General features: G+C 45.3%; 2 protein-coding genes across 3 annotated transcripts; one reads left to right on the top strand and one right to left on the bottom strand.

Moving 5' to 3' along the window:
• Window positions 1-1,682: 1,682 nt before the first annotated feature.
• On the top strand, window positions 1,683-5,804 carry HVCN1 (hydrogen voltage gated channel 1). The gene is made up of 5 exons (XM_026058854.1): window positions 1,683-2,070; window positions 2,595-2,699; window positions 3,003-3,234; window positions 5,000-5,112; window positions 5,465-5,804. The coding sequence occupies exons 1-5, from the start codon at window positions 1,852-1,854 to the stop codon at window positions 5,528-5,530; spliced, it is 735 nt and encodes a 244-aa protein (XP_025914639.1). The 5' UTR covers window positions 1,683-1,851; the 3' UTR covers window positions 5,531-5,804.
• Window positions 5,805-5,904: 100 nt separating this feature from the next.
• On the bottom strand, window positions 5,905-21,076 carry TCTN1 (tectonic family member 1). Of its 2 annotated transcripts, XM_026058853.1 has the most exons (15): window positions 21,072-21,076; window positions 19,918-20,038; window positions 17,805-17,935; window positions 16,907-17,073; window positions 16,409-16,496; window positions 15,441-15,550; window positions 12,340-12,360; window positions 11,524-11,646; window positions 10,356-10,481; window positions 9,890-9,972; window positions 9,327-9,467; window positions 8,880-9,036; window positions 7,627-7,752; window positions 7,154-7,298; window positions 5,905-6,562 (listed from the first exon to the last, which is right to left on the bottom strand). In XM_026058853.1, the coding sequence occupies exons 4-14, from the start codon at window positions 17,039-17,041 to the stop codon at window positions 7,155-7,157; spliced, it is 1,254 nt and encodes a 417-aa protein (XP_025914638.1). In that variant the 5' UTR covers window positions 17,042-17,073; window positions 17,805-17,935; window positions 19,918-20,038; window positions 21,072-21,076; the 3' UTR covers window positions 5,905-6,562; window position 7,154. The 2 variants fall into 2 exon arrangements, with proteins under 2 accessions (XP_025914638.1, XP_025914637.1); XM_026058852.1 differs by lacking the exons at window positions 17,805-17,935; window positions 21,072-21,076 and adding an exon at window positions 20,609-21,010.
• Between the last annotated feature and the right edge of the window lie 6 nt (window positions 21,077-21,082).

Here is a 21,082-nt window from a genome sequence, read left to right on the forward strand (position 1 = left end):
TCTCGGTCCCGCCGGGCGCCTCCACCGCCTCCCCCGGGCAGCGCCAGCCGCCGGTGGTCGCTTGCCGTGACGCAGCGCGATTCGGGGGTCACTTGATGCGGGTTCGGGCAAGAAGCGCCCCGGGGTCCCGTCGGGGCTCGCGCGAAGCAGCTGAGCCGCCGCCGTGGCCGGGATGCGCCATCACCTCCGAGTGCCGTTTCGTCCCGGTTTGGGCAGCGGGGCGCAGACGTCGCTCCCGGCCGGCGTCATCCTGCAGCCGGTGGCGACAGTGTGGGGAGAGCGGGGCTGGGGGCACCCGCACCCCAGTTTAGGCTTTGGCTGTGTGCGGCCGCCACCGCCCAGGGTCTGTCCTGGCCCTGCAGCTGCACCGAGCTGAGGGGCTGCGAGATGGGTGAGCGAGACGCTGCCTGCGTGGGGACCGGGGGCCCGAAGCGTGGGGCGAGCTTCCCGCTCCGCTGCGGGGCTCCTGCGGGACCCGGGATTCGCGCCCCTGCGCGTTGGCACAGCGCCCGGCGCCGGCAATGAGTCCGTCTCGCCTCCTGCGGATGGGCGACGACGCAGCTCGGAGCCCCCCGGCCTCCGATGGGAAATGCCCCCCGCTGCCGTGAGCAGCTCCTGCCATGACCGGGCCCCATTCCTGGGATGAGCCGGTCACCGGGACCAGAGGGGGAAGGAGAACAGCCTGTGGGGCAGACAGACAGACCGACGGCTGCCCCACAGCTCTGATGGGCTGATAGCAGCGCGGGCCGAGCCCCAGCACCCGAAAGAGGAAGCGGCTTGGGGGGGTTGCAAAAGGGGAACGCGGACGCGGGTGCACGTGGAGGCTTTTCTACAGGATGTTTTTCAGCGCTAAGCCACAGCGCGGCTCGGTGGGGAGCCGGCAGCCCCCGCGGGGCCCRTTTCGGCCGCAGCCCGGAGGGGCACGTTGGCCACCCTGGGGCACCAGGGCAGGCGCCGGAGCCGCTCGGCTGCTCGAGCAGAGGGTTCCCCCCACGTGCGCTGCCACCGGGCCRGCCCGCGTGGCTTGGGAATGAGGCGGCAAAGGGAAGGTGAGGAAAAGCGCCTGYCCTCAGGTTTTGACCAAAAAACCCCGTCCATCAATATCTAATGGAAACACGATGGCTCTTTCCAAGGGCGAATCAGCAGCTGCCTTCTCTCGCATCACGCGATAAGGGCTGGTGTTTTGCTCCGGCAATTAATGTTTTGTTTTGAGGTGTTTGGAAATACCTTGTAAGGAAGTTCCTCGCCGCGCAGTAACACGAGGACGGGCCGTGCGAGCGGCCGCCGGCTCAGCGGGYGCTGGGGAGCCGAGCGGCAGGTCGGGAGCCGCTCGCCGTCGCGGGGAGGGGGACAGGGGCTCGGCGAAACATCCTAGGGAAAGAGGGACGCGAGAGCCGGYGGCTGCTCCTCGCTCCCCCAGCCGGGGCCAGCAGCGGGATGCCGGCGTGGGRCGGTGGGGAAAGCGATGGCCGTTGGCAGCAGCGGAGCCGGTTCCCGGGRCGGGAAGCGCCCAGGCGGCCCTGGAGAGCCGCTCGGGGCGGCGGGAGCCGCGTGCTGCCCGGCGGCCGGCTGCGTGGGCCGGGCCGCCTCGAAGGGCGCTTTCGCAGCCCGGGGGAGGCGATGCAAAACCCGCGGCGGCAGCAGCGCCGTTGAGCAACTTCCCGTCAGCAGGGCCCGGCTGACGCTCCGGTCATGCCGCTGGCGGGGAAGCAGGTGCCGAGGACCCGGCTCCCCCCGGGGGATGTTGGCTCCCCGCCGGGCCCCGCGCCGCCGGCAGGGCTTTGGGTAACGCGCCGCTCTTGCGTTTCAGTCGCTGGCGCCGGCGGGGCTTTGCCTGCTTGACCCGGAGCCATGTCCAGGTACCTGAAGCACTTCACGGTGGTGGGGGACGACCCGGTGCAATGGAGCAACGACTACCGCAAATGGGAGGAGGAGGAGGAGGAGGAGGAGGAGGCYGGGCAGGAGAGCGGGGAGAAGCAGCCGGAGTCGGAGCTCAAGCTGGAGCCCTCCCGGAGCCGCGTCTCCATCCAGGACGTGCTGAAAAAGCTCTTCAGCTCCCACAGGTTCCAGGTAAGGCAGAATAAACCTAGGAAAAGCGGAAACGACGGCGAGGCTTTGCCCAAAGCCACGCCAGGGCTGGTGCCCGATAAACCATGAGGCTGGCAGCAGCCGTGCGGCGTCTCCGGCAGTGGCCCGTTACCTGCTGAGCCGGGACCGTTTGCATCGGAAACGGGTGACTGAGGCGGGCGCAGGTGTTTCCTGCGCGGCCGAGCGGTGACAAGCCTCGGTGACGCCGCCCCAGCCCACGCTGGCAGCGGAGGCACCTGCCGGCTCTGAGCCGAAACCGAGGGGTTTTACCCACGTGAGGCTTTGCAGCAATAACCCGCTAACGGGCCGCCGGAGCAGGSGCGACTGAAAACTCCCCCGGGTGCAACCAGCAGGTTCGGGGACGCAGGGAGGGTCCGGCCGGCCGTGCGGGGCCGGGGTGGCCGAGCATCTGTTCCCTGGGGACCGGCTTGCCGGATGGCGTCAGCTCATCCAGCCGATCCACCTGCCTTGCGAGGGGTCTCACAACCGTTCTTCTCCTCCGACAGATCCTGGTCGTCTGCTTGGTCATCGCGGATGCCTTGTTGGTGCTCGGGGAATTGCTTATGGACTTGAAAATCATCCATCCGGACAAACATAACATAGCCCCGAAGGTAAAATGCAAGGAGGTCTCCAAGGGAACCGTGACTTCCCACTTTTYGGTGGTTCAAAGCCTGCTAGACAGGACAACCAGGCCAGCAGGGCTTTGCACCTCCTGGTTTAGCTTGGCCGGGCCGCTGGCTGCCCAGCAGCCCTCGCTCTGTCCCTTGGAGCAGAAGAACCGTCTCCAGGCCTCCTCCTCGTGGTGTCTGACCCGGCATGCCCTGCTTGGTAGAGGTCGTCCAGCCCGCGCAATGCGAATCCTTGCAGGAGGGGGGGGGGTTTCTCGGCCCTAAACTTGCGCTGTCTTTTCCCAGGTCTTTCACTACCTCTCCCTTTCCATTTTGACCATCTTCCTGGTCGAGGTGGGTTTTAAAGTCTTCGTCTACCGCCGGGAGTTCTTCCACCACAAGTTTGAGGTGCTGGACGGAGCCGTCGTCATYGTGTCGTTCGTCCTCGACGTGGTCCTCCTCTTCCGGGAGCACGAGTTCGAAGCCGTGGGGCTCCTGATCCTCCTGCGGCTGTGGCGCRTCGCCAGGATAGTCAACGGTAGGCGGACGCGGCGGCCAGGCGGCTCCGCTGGCCCGGGGCCGGAGTTGCTCTTCCGTCCTGCCGGGAGCGTCTCCGGCAACGCTGGAGGCAACGTCCGGATGTTACTCGGGATCTTCCTCAGTAGGATTCGGAGGGTTCACCGTAAAAAGGGGAATATAACATGTCCCCAAATCAGGCTTTGCCCTCCCTTCCTGGCTTCAGTGTTGTAATTATAAATTGCTGCAAAGTTGTGAATTCAGACATTTCTGAACCAGCTGGAGCTGGAGCCGTTTCCTTCCTTCCCTGAAAAGTCACTTGAGGATTTAAGAAAAAATGTGGCAATGAGGTTATCCCTAATTCCAGCATAAAACCTCAGGCCAAGTCCCGTCCCGAGTCCTGTGCATCACGAGTGACCTTTAGGCGAGTGCTCGGTACTTGACACGGCTGTAAATAATGTTGTTAGCTGGGGTAAAGGGAGGAGATGGCCGGGACGGTGTCTGCAACCTGCCCGCCGTCGCTGTGGACGTGCTCCACCTGCGGCAACGGCCGGGAAGGGGCAGAGGCGAGAGCAGGTCGGGGACAAACCGGCCTTGAGCATTGAGGCGTGAGCCACCGACACCTCGGTGTCTCTTACCGCACCGTTTTGCAGGAGAAAACCAGTCCTGCATTTGCAAGTAAATCTTCTTTTTCCCCCCTCGTGCTTCTCATCGCGTCTACCCGCTCGGGACGGCAGCGATGGGAGGGGATGGACAAAATCCGCCCCGAGCTCGTGCCGCTCGGGTGCTGCGCGTCGAAGGCCCGGCACGGTTTGCTGCCCTTGGTTGCTCTTGGTTGATGGTGGTGGAGTTACAGGCAGGTGGGAGACATTTGGTGTTATCAACGCAAATAAGCGGCATCGCCGGGTTGGCTTAAGAGAAATGAGCCCCGAAGTGCCAGGCCTGCTGCCTGCAGCCCTGGAAACACGGGCAGGCGCTGCCGCCCGCTTTAGCGCGCGTCGTTCTGCAAGCAGCCGGGCAGCGCTCTGCCAGGTAGGAAGAACGTGCTGTTCTCAACGCTCTCGCCAAGCTATTTTTTTCCTTAGAAAAGGGTGGGAGGAAATTGCCTTCGCTGTGGGGGTTGAGTTCATGGGTAATAACCTAACAGTAATTCAGTAGAGAAACGACACCTCCGCCGCAAGGAGAAGCGGCGCCTCTGCTGCGGAGTCGCACCAAAAGTCAAACCTGGCAAACCGAACGCAACGCTGCTTGCAGCGGGACGCAGTGTCCCGTTACACGGGCAGCAGCACCCGGCGCCTGCCGGGGGGGGGGGGGGGGGGGGGGCAACCCCCCCCCCCCCCCCCCCCCCCCCGGGGGGGGGGGGGGGGGGGACGGGACACACAGCCCTGCTCCCTCGGCCGCGCTGTGCGCTGGTGTCGGAGCGAGGCCCCGACTCTGTGAAACCTGTTAAAACGCGGCTCCGCGTTGTTTCAAAGCCGTGAGTAACGTCCCCTCGGAGCTCTGCCAAGGGAATGAGTTCAAATTCAGGATCTGAGTGAGTTTGATTCATTCGGTTCTGAGGCCAGACTGCCTCTTCCCAGCAGAGTATCGGTACCTGAATCCCCAGGGTGGCTAATTTAAAAACCTCCTCATTAAGAAAGGCGCTTGGGAAGGGTGGTTTGAAGATGACAGAACCAGAGCCTGCGAGGAACAAGTTTAACCCCTTGAGTACAGACCCCGTGTACTGTTCACCTCTGCTAGTGGCTGTTTTACACTGCAAAATGACTCCGCTGTGTGTTCTTCCGCAGGAATAATTTTATCAGTAAAGACCCGCTCCGAACAGCAAGTCTCCAAGCTAAAACAAGCAAACCTGCAACTTGCAGCAAAGGTTGAACAACTTGAATACAGCTGCACAGAGAAGGTAAGAAACCACTTTAAATTTAAACAAGGAAGGCCTGCCCTCCAGCTGCTCCCTCGGACAGCCTGGCCCGGGATCCTCTCGCAAGCTTGCCACTGCCAGCTTGGCTTCTTCACCTGAAAGCTGTGGGACATGCTGGGTTGCAGAACCACAGCCTTGCCTGTCCTGCCTGCGCTTCCCTTAGCTGCTCCTACCGCAAAGCAGCGACTGCTACCTCTGTTCTACTCGCTTTAGCCAGGTTGTCCTGTTTCACTGCAGAGAGAGATGTATTTCAGGGAAGGGAAGATTTGTAGGAAGCTGGGAAACTATTTTAAGGTAAGAGCTGTATTAATGACTTGACTTCTGTCTCCAACAGGAGCAAGAAATCGAGAGGCTTAACAGGCTGTTAAAACAGCATGGACTCATCAGCGAGCAAAACTAGGAGCCCGGGTTTTTTGAAGGTGGGGAAGTCTGCCATGGAGAGAGTGCGGTGTTGAAATGTACCCGTTTGACCTGAAAGGTTTTCGTATCGCTTTGCTTTCTCTTGTATAGTGTTGTCTATAAACATTTGATTAGATCTTGGGATTGCAAAAATAGTTTTACTGGAAAATTAAACACACACATTCCCTGTAAACAGTGATTTCATAAGACCTTTCTTGTACAGTTGTACAGTCAAAGCTGCAAAATAATTTAATAAAGACATCTTATAAGCTATACATCCAGGAAGTACCACTTATTTGAAAGAATTACATTTTTCTGCCGTATGTTCTTTGTTAGCAACATCTTGTAGCAACTTGCAGCACAAATGATAAGAATCTGGGCCAAAAGGGTCATTTCTTCTCTACAAGCTGAACGTTCATCATTGCTACATCTTTTCTTTGCCAACCATTCTTTTCACATTGTTAGTAGTTTCCTCATTTCTGTTGCTGCTTGTGCTGCCTCATTATTTATATAACGCTTGTTTCCAAAAATACCAACATACCACTCCTTTAGTTGACAATCAAATGAGCACCAAAAGAGAGGCAAATGAGTGCTGTCTTGCGTCAAACAATGCCTCTGTCCTCAACAGCAAATTTGAATTCTGATACTATATTCTCTCCTCTCTTCTTCCATTTACGTGTTCATTTGCAGCCTGCTGTGCTACAAAGTTCTCTCTGCTTCCACAGCTCATAAATCAACACATCGGAAGAATTAGGATGTGTAAGAACAGATGTAGGTGAGTGGACTGCTGGGAATAGTTAAGACTCCAGAAAAAACATTAGAAAGCATATTTTAAAGGAGCAGGCTGGTGTTTGAACAAAATGTGAACTTTTTCAGGTACTAGCAGGTCCCTGTGGTGAGAGTATTTTTAGCTGAAGAGCAAGTTTCACTGAGTGGGAATCTTAAAACGTGTCGACTGTAGGAAACTTCTCCAATCGATTTCAGTCAGAGCCAGCTGGAAGGGTCATTGAGCTCTTCTGAAAGTATCACTTAACTGTTCAAATTTTCAAAAGAAAGGTAGTTAATTAGTGGTTTGGGAAAAATAGCTGGAAATGTGTGGCTTACTCATCTATGAAAACAGATAAAGCTGAGGCCTTATCTAATAGTACATGATTGCTTTAATTAACAACTTATTCTGTGAACAGCAGAACTAATGAAGCCTAGTTTCCTATGGAGCTGTATTCTGTGCCCCCGTGCTTTCMCCCCTTCCCCTCCTGCCTCCACGCTGCAAGGCAGGCAGCTCTTACCGGAGCTAGTTCAAAGAAACATATGCGCTGAAAGGCCAGTCGCTGTACCTGGGCTGACCGGCCAGCTGACAGCCCAGCAGTACAGACATCCGTCAAGTTCATACTGCAACCTCTTCTCCTTGCGGCAGGAAACTCTCCACCAATGTTCCCCACGCCAAGTTTGTGAGAACCTGAGCCCTTTCTCCCTTGGCCAATTTTGACTCACTATATCTACACCTTAGAAGAAACTGATTGCCCAGCAGAGTGACTGGGTAAACCTTGCTTCTTTAGGAAACAGGCTAAAAATCAGAAAAAGCAGAAATAACGATTTTTTTTTTTTTTTTTTGATGCACACTTACCTTAGACAAACGGAAAGAAAAAATCAAAGGGTAATTTGACATTAATGGTAGGCCGAGCTCTATAGCCTGGCTCTGCAGGTGAAGAAACATCAGTGAAAACAACAGAACTTGTTATAGGAATAGTCTTTTCTCTTCCTGAGGGAGGCTGCAATGAAAATACATGTGAGCATTAGCTTCAGTCTTCTCTTTGACTGCTTTTGGGATGAGGTTAAATATTCAGATGTTATCTGTAATTTTTTTTTTTAAGCAGCTTCACATTTATTTTCATGAATGATGTATAACTTTTATGAGAAGTGTGTTTTGGCAAGCAGCCCACAGTTATGTTTGAGTTGGAACAAAAACCGGATGCAATACATTCTAACACAAAGTCTTACCTTTATCTAAAGAGATTAACTGGGCTGCTATCATACAGTTGATCCCTAAGCAAAACAAGCCATTCTTTTTATCTTAAATCCTGTAATTTAATGACATACCTGGTTCAATGTGGCAGTAGTGACAGTTGCTGTAACATTCACTATTCTGGCTTGTGGATTGACTAGGGATCCATATTTAGTCCACTTCACTTCTATTTCAAGTGATACTGGTATTTGGCATGAGCTCTGAAAAATGTTATAAATTCTCTCATTGTCCGAGTTGTACAGAGGTAACCACATTAATTATTCATYGTATTAAACTGGCAGAATGGCCCTAGAAAGCTCGCGCCAGGAGGTTACCAGAGCAACTAAGCCGTGCCTGTGCTCCGGACTGCTGCCTGTGCAGGCAGCACGGGTGCTTGCAGCCTCATCTCAGTTGCATTCCTGGAATTTCCCCACAGTTTTGAAGAAATTCTGTCCACTTTCAAAGGTGACAAACTGACTCTGTAACTGCACTTCAGACAGGACCGTTCTACCTCAGCAGTGCAGGATACATTTGGATATTAACTCAACTGGACTTTGGCTTGTAGTGATATTGCTGAGATGGTTCTTTTCAGCAGGCGGGCAGGAAGGCTTCCCTAATGGAGTTGATTTGTTTCAGTAATGCTGCTGGGACAGTAGGAAACCCTTAACCCCRCCAGGACAGAATGTTGAGGCCTACAGTCTTAAGTATTTTTAGAGATTTACTTTTCAACTGTTGGGTTCTGTTTACAGAAATAATTCATAGTTTAGTTGCAAAAGCATGTAAGAAACCTACATATAAGCTATTAGTGAGGGTGTGCTGTCATTCAGCCCACTCCAAGCAGCACTGCCTACCACCAAAAGTGGGGACTGCTCTGCATCAGGAGGAAAAAGGCTAGTGCAGAAGATGTTAAGAATAAACATGTTGCTCAGCTCACTCAAGTATACTCTGTTTTAAAGGACTCTTGCTCTTACCTGATATTAGAGCACCAAGTAGAAACACTGATTTTGTGAGTTCACTCTTTCAACCTCAGCAGTTGTGCTTCATTCCACCTGCAGAGCAAGACTCTAAGCTGTGGGGGTTGCTTCGTACCTCATGTGTTGCCTTGCTCTGTAGCTGAGGTGTCTGGATACCACCCTGATAAAAGTAAACTCTCTCCTTACAGCAAGAGTGTGACTCCTTGTTTTGGATATTCCAGGAGGACTTTCCCCCAGTTTATTTCTGCAATTTTTTTTTTTTCCCATGGGTCTGAGGGGATTAGGCCTTGCCTAAGCTGATGCCGCAGGACATGTACAGATCTCAGGCGAGAGAGGACAGTGAGTGATAAGGGGGGCAGGAGAAGGGCTTTCACCTGTTCTGAAGTGCGGAGGTGAGTTATCGGCACCCAGTCAAGCACATCCTGGGCTTGAGAATTTCCAAATGAGGCCACGTATTCAGGAAAGTTTTGTCCCTTCAGTAAATCTAGGAGGGTTTGAGTCAAGAGTTGGCATTCCATAGCTGTAGTGATTCTTCCAGGAAAAAAAAAGAAATGAGTTAAAGCAAAATCCATTGGACTGGCACAATAATAATTTCTCCTTGCTCTCATGCGCTGCTTAAGCCTTCCGGCTACAATTGCTAATGTACACAATCTTTCCAAGAGAAAGACCATTGTTAATTAAATGACATTTCTTATAATTAAATACTCCACTCCCGATGTTCCTACAGCTGTATGAATGGCCCAGAATCTGAGCAGATTCTAAGGGAAAGGGTTGTCAGTGTGTTAAAAGCACTAATCAAGAAAGAAGAAGTGTCCTCTTACCGTAACTTACAGCCTGATACCATGTTATAACCAAATAATACTGGGGTTCTGGCTCCTTCTGCTGCCAGACAGTCCTGGTTGGAGGTACTTTGCAGAATGGTAAGTTGACCATATTTGTTACTATTCTGAATGATGCCAGATGTAATACACAGTTAAGGGCAAATTTAATACTTGATATATGTTATAAAGAAAGACTCCTTAGTCATATCGCTAAAATATATCTGAAAAATACTATAATAGCTCAAGACTCCTCTCTTACACAGTAAAGCAGCACTGGAGTATACAATGAAGGTCTAAACCTACCTCTTCTAAAAAGTCCCATGAAAGGACTGAGTCATTTGCTATTTCTGAAACACAGCCAGAAAGCACACTTTACTTTGCATAAAGAGCAGATATAGTCTATAGATGTCCATGCTAGAAAGTGTTTGTGAAGATGTACCAGAACAGTGCAAGAACCCTTTGTCTACCTTCTGCCATGATGATGGTCTCTTTTCAAAGGACTTGCTTTGTGCTTAAAGTTTTTCAACCTTGCTGCAAACCAAATTTCAAGAGGAAAAGGATATCCTTGTGGCCTGAAGCCTGCTCTTACAGGCAGTCCAACCACATAACCAGGATTACCACTGAGAGGAACTGGCTTTGTATTTACCTGTAATGCAAGTTTACAGTCTTAGTTCTTATCCTGAACTGAAATTATTAGAAAACACAAAATATTTCAGGTATTTTAGTATTATTAACAGCCTTGAACAATGATAATAGTAAGACTTCTCTGTAAGATTGTAACAGTTCTCTAACATTGGGATCAGGCTTTGCTTTCACTGGGTACATTGTACAGAGTCACAAGCTGACTCTTCTAAATGTGAAAAACAGACTTTGGAGGCCCTTAATGCGCAGTTCTGAAATGCTGCCTCATTTGTGTAGCCAGTGCAATTTACATTTTACCTTGCTGCTACAATTGTTCTGATACAAGTTTAATAAGTTCTGTAATTAAATGTCTTTCAACAAGTCATCCGTAACATCTCTAGCAGTTACCTGAGTAAAGCTGATTTCAAAGCTCTGCTGTATTGAAAGAGCTTCTTTGGTAATTGCCCCCAAGACAAAAGAAGCAGCTGCTTCTATTATTTCTCCTGCTTCTGTGTAGGTAATATGGTAACTCACCTGAAAATAAAACATTTTGTATATTAATTAGAACAAATACATATGAGTATGAAACTAGCATAAAGGAATTTAAAAGTATACAAGTTGTTTCCTTGCTTAAAAACCACTCTACGACACTGTAAAGATGTAGTATATCCTCAGTTGCAGTATGGCAAGGATGAGTCCAGAGAACAGGAGGAACTGAAGTACTGTTCAGTAGGTAGCTAGTCATTTTACAAGTCTTTTCATTAAAAACACAAGGCTTGCCTGTATATCCAAAGTAGCAAACGCTTTTATAAGTACTGATACACAGGGACTGATTAGACAGACTTTTCCCTCCAGATATTGATCTAGCTTTCTCCTAAAGATTAAGGAGCATGGTTTGGAGCTATTGTTTATTTATTCTAGTTTGCCACTCATCTCCTGCCTGCCAAGGGAGAGAGTTTCAAGAAGAGCATGAATGAAGTGGTGGTCTAACCTGACAGACAAAAACATGACATCTCCAAAGAGGTTAGTATCCATATTAGCAGATTTAGGAGATAAAGGACATGATTGTTACCAAATCAAACCACTGATTAGCAATGGTCAGAAATGGATCTAAGATTGGAGTCTCTTTAAAACTGACTTCTTGGAAACTTTTTCTAAGCCAATGCTAATGTTCAGCTACTCAAGATGAAAAGATGATGTGATCTGCATGGTGTATTCCTCTGCCTCTCCCACCCATGTGCCTGAGGACATCATCTCCCAAGCATAGTAACTTAGATTCTAAACTCATCTTATTGTCTGTGATGTCATATACTCATAGTAGTAACAGAAATTGATTTTATCTTGTCTCTATGTATACTATGTATATTTATTACTTCCTTGCAAAACACAGTGCTCTCTTTCACACCAAAGGCAGTGTTTCTCCTGTCGCATTTCCTTTAGCAATGTCACAATGTATGGAAACTGGGCAAAGCCTTTCCTGAGTCTTTGTAAGTTGTGAATCAGAACATGATTTCATGATTTGATGTATACATGCCTTCCATCCAACGTGAGGAGGAAAAGGAATGGGTATACTTACCCCAAGAACTATATTTATGCACAGTTCATCCAAAATTGTAGGGAGCCTGAGGACCTTACTGTCAAGTAAGGTCCGTATTCCATTCAGAGATCGGACAACTATGGACTGGACAGTAATATTAACCTGAAAAACAAATTCATGCCATTTCTGAATATTGTGTATAATCATTTTTGCCATTTTGTGTATTATTATGTTTGTGAACTTTAAATGATGGACAAGTACTTTTATATCTATGAAAGAAGCCCAACAGTCATATTTTATACAGTTTATACTGTATTTTATACAGTATTTTATAAGTTTAAAACTGTTTTTTGTTTATTTGTGGGTTTTTTTAGTAAACATGCTTGTTCCCTGGACACAGTTATACTAGCCAGGTGCTACCATCACCTCTTTTATTCCTAGGTATTCATATTAAAAGACACAAGAAAGAGCTAGTTCAGGGTTCTCTTCCACGGAGGCTGCAGGCAACAATCCTTTAACAACTGCATTATTACATGTGTTGCTGAAGTTCAATGAGAGGTTCTGTTTTTAAGTAGCAAATATTAGCTAAAAGAGAGTTATACATGGAGGTGATGCATCAGACTTAAGTTTCAGCAGGCAGCATATTATCTTGGAGTTGCTAAGTATCATTACCGATAGGAAATGTGGCAATTGTGTTCTAATGCACATGGGTTTTTTGTTTCTTGTTTTTTGTTTTCATTTAAAGAGCAAGGACAAAGTCCCTGTTCTGGTGGAGTCAGAGGAATACTCCCACTGACTATAAAAGAGCAAGAATTTTACCCCCAGATGTTCCAAGTAAGACAGAAGGATACTTACCATCTGACTTGATTTTGGTACCTAAAGCAGAAAAAAAAGAACAATTTCAAACAATAGCAAAGATTTGAACTATTACAAATAGTAGTTAAGGCTTAATTGCTTTGCCTGTTTAACTATCTATTATTACAATGACTTTTACTTTGTGGAAGTAGTTGAATATACACTATAGTATCCAGGTAGTGTGAAAATAACTGCTAGGTTTTGTGGCTAGTAGGCAAAAATCTTACAGTCCAATCCTCTTCTCCTTCCCCTGAAATATATGGAAAATTTCTTACTGACATCAGTTTTGCATCAGGCCTAACTCTGGCAACATTCCCAATAAATAAATAATACATTCAATAAATAGTAGATGAATCTAGTATTTCCCTTTGACACACTATTTGCAACTCAGAGCTAAGAAACACTGAAAAAGTTCACTTCCATCAGAAAGGCAACCTAAGAAAGACATCTCAGTTTTACACAATTGTTATCGTGTATCATATTGTTTGGCCTATTGAGGGCCTCAGAGAATACTGTTCCTATTACAGATCTGTGCAAAAACACTTGTAACTATTCATAGGCTGCCAGTTTAGGAAGTCTGCCAGGCTGTTCATACCCAAAGAGATAAAGAGCTATTGTTGACCCATTCTGATGGTAACAAGTCCATAGTTCGATGGTCTCTAAACAAAGAAATGAGAAGCAAGCATTCCCTCTGTTGTTATATAGTGCCTGGTTATGCACAGGTGCCCTGTTAGAAAATTTCCACCAAATTTTGATGGAAAGGAAGAAATGTCAGACCAAGGTCTTCAATCAGGGCTGCAAGATACTCACACACAGCACCATTTTGTCAACGGATTTATTTTTGTGAGTTCCCAACATGTCCTTGATTCACATCTTTGGGAAGGGACTAAAAGCATGGAGTCCAGCCACGAAACCAGTTCTGCAGAATTATGACATGATACTGAGACCAGGCTGCTTATCTAATGTCACGGCAGAGAATAAAYGCCTGTGAGCTGGATGTGAAGGTGATGCAGGTAAAGTCTGCCACACACTGTCACATATTTATATCAATATCTGGTCTAACATCCTCAGGTGCAGCTCAGCAATCAGACGCAGCTGTATGGCTAGAAGCACTTGTAAAGACTAGACCTTGCCTTCAGGAAAACATGCTGGTTTTGACTGGGGAAGAGGGAATGATCACAGCTCCAACCAATTCTATTATCTGTGGCTGGGATGATGGATTTTGTTTCTGTAGGTCACTGGGAAGCCAGGTCAATGGTAGACAGCACTCCGGCCTCATGGCTGCCTCCCAATGAACTGATCTTCCCATGAGCCAGGGAGCCAAGCAGGGGCAGGCACTAGTGCTTTGCTCTGTCAGCTGCACAGTACTCACTGACCACATCGTGAGAAGCATCACAGTGTTGTATCTTGGTGGAGGGTACCAAGCACCCTAAACACCTCTTGACTCTGCTGGACAGGCCAGGGTAGCTAGCAGAGATGAATTACAACAATTACCAATATCTCCATATCACCCAAGCTGCCGAACCTGGCAGTAAGTATGGGCTGATAATGACGGGATTTTCTGAACGGAATTGCTGCACCAGTCCTCTCATTGAGAAGGCTGATGTGTTTTGCCATTTCTTTTGCTGGCAGCTCCACCTGCTGGCACTGGAGGAGCTCCCTGCTCTCCCCTGTGACCATCCTGTCCCCAAGGCCAACAGCCCCAAATTCACTTTTCTATAGTCATGTTGTCTCTTCAGCTCCCTCTGGGAAGGGGAGCTGCCTACAGACCAGCTCTTGTGGGTATCTGTCATTCTCCAGTTCTTGCACCTGATCCCTCCTGAACATCTGTTGTACTTTGGACAGGAACCTTCCTTCTCCCAAGCTGGGACATAGTAACTGGCAAATGACCCATGCATAACTTGGTATGTGGAGTTCCAGTGAGGAAAGAGAATACACTTCTCAACTCAAAAACATCCAGCCACTTGGAGCCTATCCTGGGGCATGCTTTTTCTTTTCCTGTGGTTCTACAGCCTCCAAGAACTCTAACCTTGGGTGCATGTAGAAACACTCAAAGCATTTCTGAGTCAGCAGTTGTTCCATCTCTTCCACAGCAGAATAATCAAAAGCTAAAGTTTGTAAGCCTTAGCTGATTTCAATTACATCCTCAAAGATTAGGAGAATGATCCCACCTGTGAGAGTGTGAACTACTTAGTGGAATTTCTGCTGCCATTGAGGGCTTTGGAATTTGTTAGGTGAACCAGAAGACCAGAAGCAGTCTTTAAGCAGTCACTTGTTATGGAGTGCTAATTAACTGAATTCAAATAAATATATAAATTAAAAATATTTTAAGGGAGGAGAGGATGCTGCTTCTTGTTGATGTCCATCCTTCTGGAGGGAGCCATCAAGTTAAGGTATTAGGTACCTCAGCTGTAATTCTGCATGCTTGATTTATTTTATCTTCCTGAACATATGTAAAAGGGACTTATTTATACAGAAGACATCCTCCAGTTCAGAAAGGAATGTAAAGATCAGCCATAGACTGGATTTGGTAGTAGGCTGGATACTAACAAGTTTGTTCTCAATGGGGTAAAAGGTCTTATCCTTGGGGAGGAGCGTAAGGAAGGCCTAGGACCTGGGGTGAAATACCTCACTATTAAAAATCTAGGCTTGTAAATAAGGCATGTATGCAGAGGATTCAACCTGACAGGTTCTTAAGTACAAAGGTTTACCAACTCTTCAAAACCCAGACTTCCTAGAATTATGTACTCTGGTAATAGGCTCCTTAGAAGAGCTTAAACATGCACACTTGCATAAAACTGCTGCCATTGCACTAAGTCTATTAGCTCAGCAACACAAACTTGTATCTTCAGGACCATTATTTTTGTTGGCTAAGCAGAGAGTAATAAATTCTTCTGTTATCTAAGCTGGAAGTAAAAACATTTTCAAAGGCTTTGTTTATAAAAGTTTGTTGCACAGGAAGATTTGTTTACTAATCCACAACTTAGAATCCAAATGAAACACCACTTTTCTTAGGAAATAAAAGCTACTTCATTCTGTAGATGTAAAAAAAATAGACAATACCATCTGTCAGCTATATGATGGTTTCAAATCATACTTACTGCTAAAATGCTGGAGTTAATATAGAACAGCATACTAACTGCTTGAATGGTGCTACACTTTTCCACACTTACTAATCTACTGCATTTTGTAGCCTGGTTTACTAAAAACCCTGGAAAAAAAGTCACAAAGTATTACTGAAGGAAATGAAATAGTAATTAAGAAAATAGAAACAAAACCAACATAAGAACATTAATTAAATGCAAAACTGAAAGTAAATGTAACTTCTACTGCAGATAAGGTTTTGTGTGTGCTGTAAAGCATGACATTATCTTAGATTGTCCAGAAATGCAATGAGACTTAACATTACTTCCTAAAAATAGATGTTTAATAAAAGCTACAAGAAGATTTGTGATTGCATTTTTAGAAATCTCGTAAGATTTTCTTTTATAAGAGACTTCAATTTTCCTATGCTCATCATTATGATCATTATGCTACCATATTTAATAATAACAGAGGATTTGGGAAGCTGCAGTCTTCTCTTTTTCTCTGCAGATTTTTAGGGAACTGCATGAAAGGTTAAAATGTAGGGCCAAGCCTGCAGGTCTGACTTGAGTTGCATTCAGGCTGTGAAAGGAACCTCATTGCACTAAAGGGACATCTTACAAAGACTGCCCAATTAGGTTTTGCTTTGTATAATAATATATTCCCTCATGGTGTCACCCTTGTATTATTTTATTAAACCAGTTATGACAAATAGGTTCAGTTTTAGTGAAATAAGCAACCCATTAACAATACTCACTAAGATTTACATATTTAAAGCTGCATGTTTAATCTACATGCAACAACTTCCCATGTATATCTAAAAAAACCCACAGAAATAGAAGATATTTGAAAAACACTTGTTCAGAAAGCTTTATCTGAATTTAGCTGGTGTATATGCTATTTTACTGACTGATTAAACTCAAGTCAGGAATAACAGGAGAATACTCTAAACCAAATAAACTAGAATTCAAATGCTTTTTCCAACCTGCAGGATTAGCATCAGAGCACCAGGAGGAGACAACAGGACTAGGCAGTCTCAGAAATGCATCCACTGTCTGTACAGGAACACCATACTGCCAAATAAAAGGACATATTCAAGCACATAGGTACACTTCAGTTCATGGAAAGCTTTAGAGCGTTTGCATTAACAGCAAATCTGAACAACAGAAGCCTTTATTTACACTACAGCTCTCAATATTSCATACTTCTATGCACATCAATTCTTAAGCCATAGGCTAACAGCCTTCTTCATGTTTATAGTAATAAAACAGCTACTTATTTTTCACAGATCTAGTTCTAGTTCACTTCTGAAGTAGGCTAACACAAACTGTTGCATTTTACTCTGATATTTCCATATTTCARGACCAAAATAAAGTTTGTCTGTTTGAGGAAAAACTACAGTTTCTTAAAAGCAGATGCAAACAATGCTTGCTTGCTCTGATATGGAACAATATAATACCGATTGCATAAGACCATTATTTACCTCATATCTGTATGTTTCATTTTCAACAGAAGAATTTGGAGAATCTGGGTTTATACTCCAGCTATCAAACTCAGTACTGAAAGTAGCACTTCCAAACTGTTTAAGCAATTGATCAAAATTTTCAGAAGTAGGCATTTCAGGGGAAATGAAGGAGAGTGCTTGTTTATCTGTCAAAACATTTTAAAGAATGAGATAACATTTAGGATACAAGATACAGAAAAAATATTTAGAAATAATTTTGGGGGGGGGTTAAAAAAGAAATAATAATAATAAAAAAATCAATGACCAGAAAATACCAAAGAAGGAGGAACATTCAGGAGAAAAGCTAGGAGGTACCTTAATTTATGATTTCACCCTGATTCATGAAAGTACATACCTAAATCTAAGGAAAGAGGTAAGGCCCTTTCTTTTAAAAATCATGGTTTCTAATAGCATCATATGTTCCAAAACAAAGGCTTGCCAACTAGTACAATTTCCATGCTAAGCATTCAGATAAATACTGCACAGTCATAATTAAATTAAGAGAACAGAACACTAATCACTTCTCCACTTCTACAAAATTCTTAACCCACCCCCAATTTTTTCCCCTTTTTTGAGAAAAATGTCACTTTTTAACTCCATAGTTGCCAATGGAAAGGAAAATTTTTATTAAAATTTGTAATTAAGCCTAGTCAGAGCCAACAGCATTCTTTCCACAGAGAAGACTAAGAAGAGTATCTGAGATGTTTTGACTCCATAGTTTCACAAGTGAAAGGATTACAACATACAGCTTGTGAGCATATGGAATAATCAGTTTTCAGACAGGTTTAGTTACTTTTAATTTTGGTCTGTCTTTTTGATACATAAAGATTACAAAAATAATAGTGCAAYGCTTAGTATTGGCAAAAACTCTACTTACAGTTTGCAGCATGAATGCAGAAAACATTGGGATTGATTTGGTCAATTAATTTAAATATCCTTTCTGGTGGATTTGCTTCAACATCAAGTGAATATATAGCAGCTTTCTGACTGCAAAGATTGCTGTCACCTCTGTGAATAATAATAGTAAAATCAATGATCCACTAGAAGTTAGTATTAACCATATCATTTTAAAGTTATCTTCATGTGTTGCGGTAGCATCAGAAAAGCACTAATGGGGTTATTCTCTTTTTAACACAGTTTGTATAGCAATTCTGTATCCTTTGAAGGCTTGTATCATTTTATACTGTGTGCTTAGAAACAAAAAAACCATCTTGGAGAACTCTTTATTATATCTAGCAGAGGAAACAGTGTGAAGAGCATCATGAAATAAGATACAAGACAGCCAGTGGTGAAGGGAAGAACCTGATAATAATAATACTAGCGTTAAGATGACAAGTTGGATGGGATTCAGACGGTGTGAGACACCACAAATGCAGGATGCATCACAAACTGGACAGCTCAGAAGCACCTTCATTTATATAAGACAGGTGGGAACGATGACCTTGAAGGAAGCATGACGTTAAGTCGGCCAGAAAAAGGTAAGTTTCATGGACATGGAATAATATTTACCTCTGTAAAAAGGCACAGTGACCTATTTGAAACGCATATAGAAGAAATGACAAGGTGAGAAACAGGGAGATGAAATACCGATCCARTTGGGTTGTACCAGTGTCTCTGATGTGCTAGAAATACACGAAGGTGATTCCTGGGAAACTGGTACTTAGGGCAGAGTGARTTAAAACAGTCAAGGGCAGAAAGTGAAAAAGTGAAATGACTTTTAGAAACAGCTTCTTATGCATGGAGCTAAACTTTTTCATGAGGTGAACCATTTCTTAATAGGATCACATCCTAAATAAGACATCCCTGATTTCTGCATCTTACAGACCACATAACCTCTAACTTGTGATCAAAACCCTATTAGTAACTACCACAATTATTCAAATGTGTATAAATCTACAAGTAAATAATGAGATCCAGAACACTTGTAGTCATTGAAAATGCCATGGATTTCTATGCAAAATGAAAATCTTACACAAAAGAATTTAGGAAAAAAAACACAACTTGATTTTATGCATTTCTAGTTGACAAAGACAGAATAGTCACCTGAGACAATTAAACTGTCATTCAGGAAGGCGTTGATTAGACCTTTCTGATTTATATAAATACCTATAAATGGGTAGCAGTAGTCATTGTGTGCAAGAATAATAAGAAATGGCACTCGAGAATGACTGCTAATTCAAATTTCAAAGCACTGAGAATAAACCCTGGTTTTCAGATTGGCATAATTTATGCAGAAGGTAGGTTGGTGAGCTACACTTATTGTTCTGAGAAGTCACCAAGAGATTTTTACATTAAATTTTTACATTAAGATTCTGAAATTAGCTTTCTGAACTTCTATTTGAGAAGATTAAATCTGGGTAAAGGTATTTTCAGATAATTGTTTCTTTGCTATTTACGGTCTATCAGCATTTTTTTTTTGATTATTACATTACATTTTACTCTGAAGTTACAATGGCAGTGAGATAGCAAGTTGGACACTTGCTCATAAAACTAAGATCAGAGTTTATTCTCRCAGTACTTCACTACAGGCCTGAATTGATCATGGTTCTATCTGATATAATAAACATCAATGAAAGAGGTTACTGATAAATTGCTGATGACCCACGGAGGTGGTCAAATCGTCCCATGGTACCAGCTTTTTTAGCTTCTAGACACTGTTATATTGATTRAAGTCTAAAGATACATTATTCTTCCCCCTAAAGAAGGCAACACCAGCTAAGTGCCCACATACAGCAGAACAGTGGAAGAGGGGAAAAGCAAGGAGCACAGGTTTGGAAAAGAGGGAATGAGAAACTGGGGTGGAATGTCAATTTGCTGTTCTTCTACCCACTGGGGGCAAAGGACTACATGCCTAATGCAGGGGAGACTGATGAAAGCATAGTCAGCATGGTTGGGTTAGGAATTTGTAAAAGGAGAGGATAGAGTCCTTACAAATGCATGCGGCAAACAGGACAGGATTTTGTATTTCAGAAAACTATTTATTCACTTACGTGACAATAGGAACTGAACATGTAGTAAAGAGACTGAAATCCGCTGCACTGCAGTCAGGGTCACAGCAGCAATTTACATCACACTGCGCCACCAACAGATCACAAACACACAGCTTGGCAACTGGAGAAAAGATTTAAATTAGAATCGAATCTTAACACATTACAACACATACCCGAACACCTTCATTTTTCACCTTGCCTTATTTTGACAATGGTCAAAAGTCTATATCCAAATTCACATTTTTTTTAACAAGTTGTTTTTGAAAGTTATCTTTTCAAAGCCATACTATAAATCTGATCCTGTGTTCCCTGTGGAATCAAAAAAGCAATCAGAGTTGAYAGGAATGTTGAAGGTATTAAAATATTATTCACTACTGCTGAGAAAAAAAGATACAAATAATGTAGCAATACTACGTTTGTTTCAGCTGGGTTTTGTGGGGGAAGAGAGGGGTTTTGATACAGCAATGAGAAGTCTGGAAGTATCAAACATATCCCAGGATACGGTAATACATTTCCCTGATGTTCCAGCATAACCAGAGCTGATTTCTTTAAAGTTGCTTATGTAGAAAATGAAGATCAGCACTCCATAGGCTGGATATAAATGAGTATTTAATCTTGTAACTACTGCTTCTTTCCTTTCAGTTTGACTTTTACACATTTCCCTGTGGCCCTCTGGATGCTCTCTGCCCACCTGAACTGTATCCAGCCAGTTCCCAGAATTTCCAAAGTTCTGACTGTTCTGTCAGCCGAATTTAGGATTGGAGTCTTTTGCTCACCTTGTAAACAAGGGAAGTTTAAACACGGAGAATGTGATTGCGAGGCTGTGCCCCTGAGAGCAGGGGCTTAAGTCTTTCCTAAAGCGGCATGCACTAGGACACGTCTGATTTGGCAGGTAATCTAGCAAAATGGAAGCGAGGGGCGACAACGCTGGGRAATCAAAGTTAAAGCTATCCGCTAACGGGCAGAGAGCGGGAATGCTTGCTGAAAGCTCGCCTCTGCTAAGGTACGAGCTGTGCCGCCACAGCGCCGCTCTGCACTGGCAGAGCCGGGCTGAACGAGGGGTCTGGGGTTGGGCGGGCCCGTGCCCGGCCCCGTGGGCATGCAGGGTCTCCCCGCGGGCCTGGGTCTGGGCCCGGCGCGGCGCGGGCACCCACCGTCCGTCACC

Source organism: Apteryx rowi, unplaced genomic scaffold (genome assembly GCF_003343035.1).
Source record: "Apteryx rowi isolate R43461 unplaced genomic scaffold, aptRow1 scaffold_15, whole genome shotgun sequence".
NCBI classification, from domain to species: Eukaryota; Metazoa; Chordata; class Aves; order Apterygiformes; family Apterygidae; genus Apteryx; species Apteryx rowi.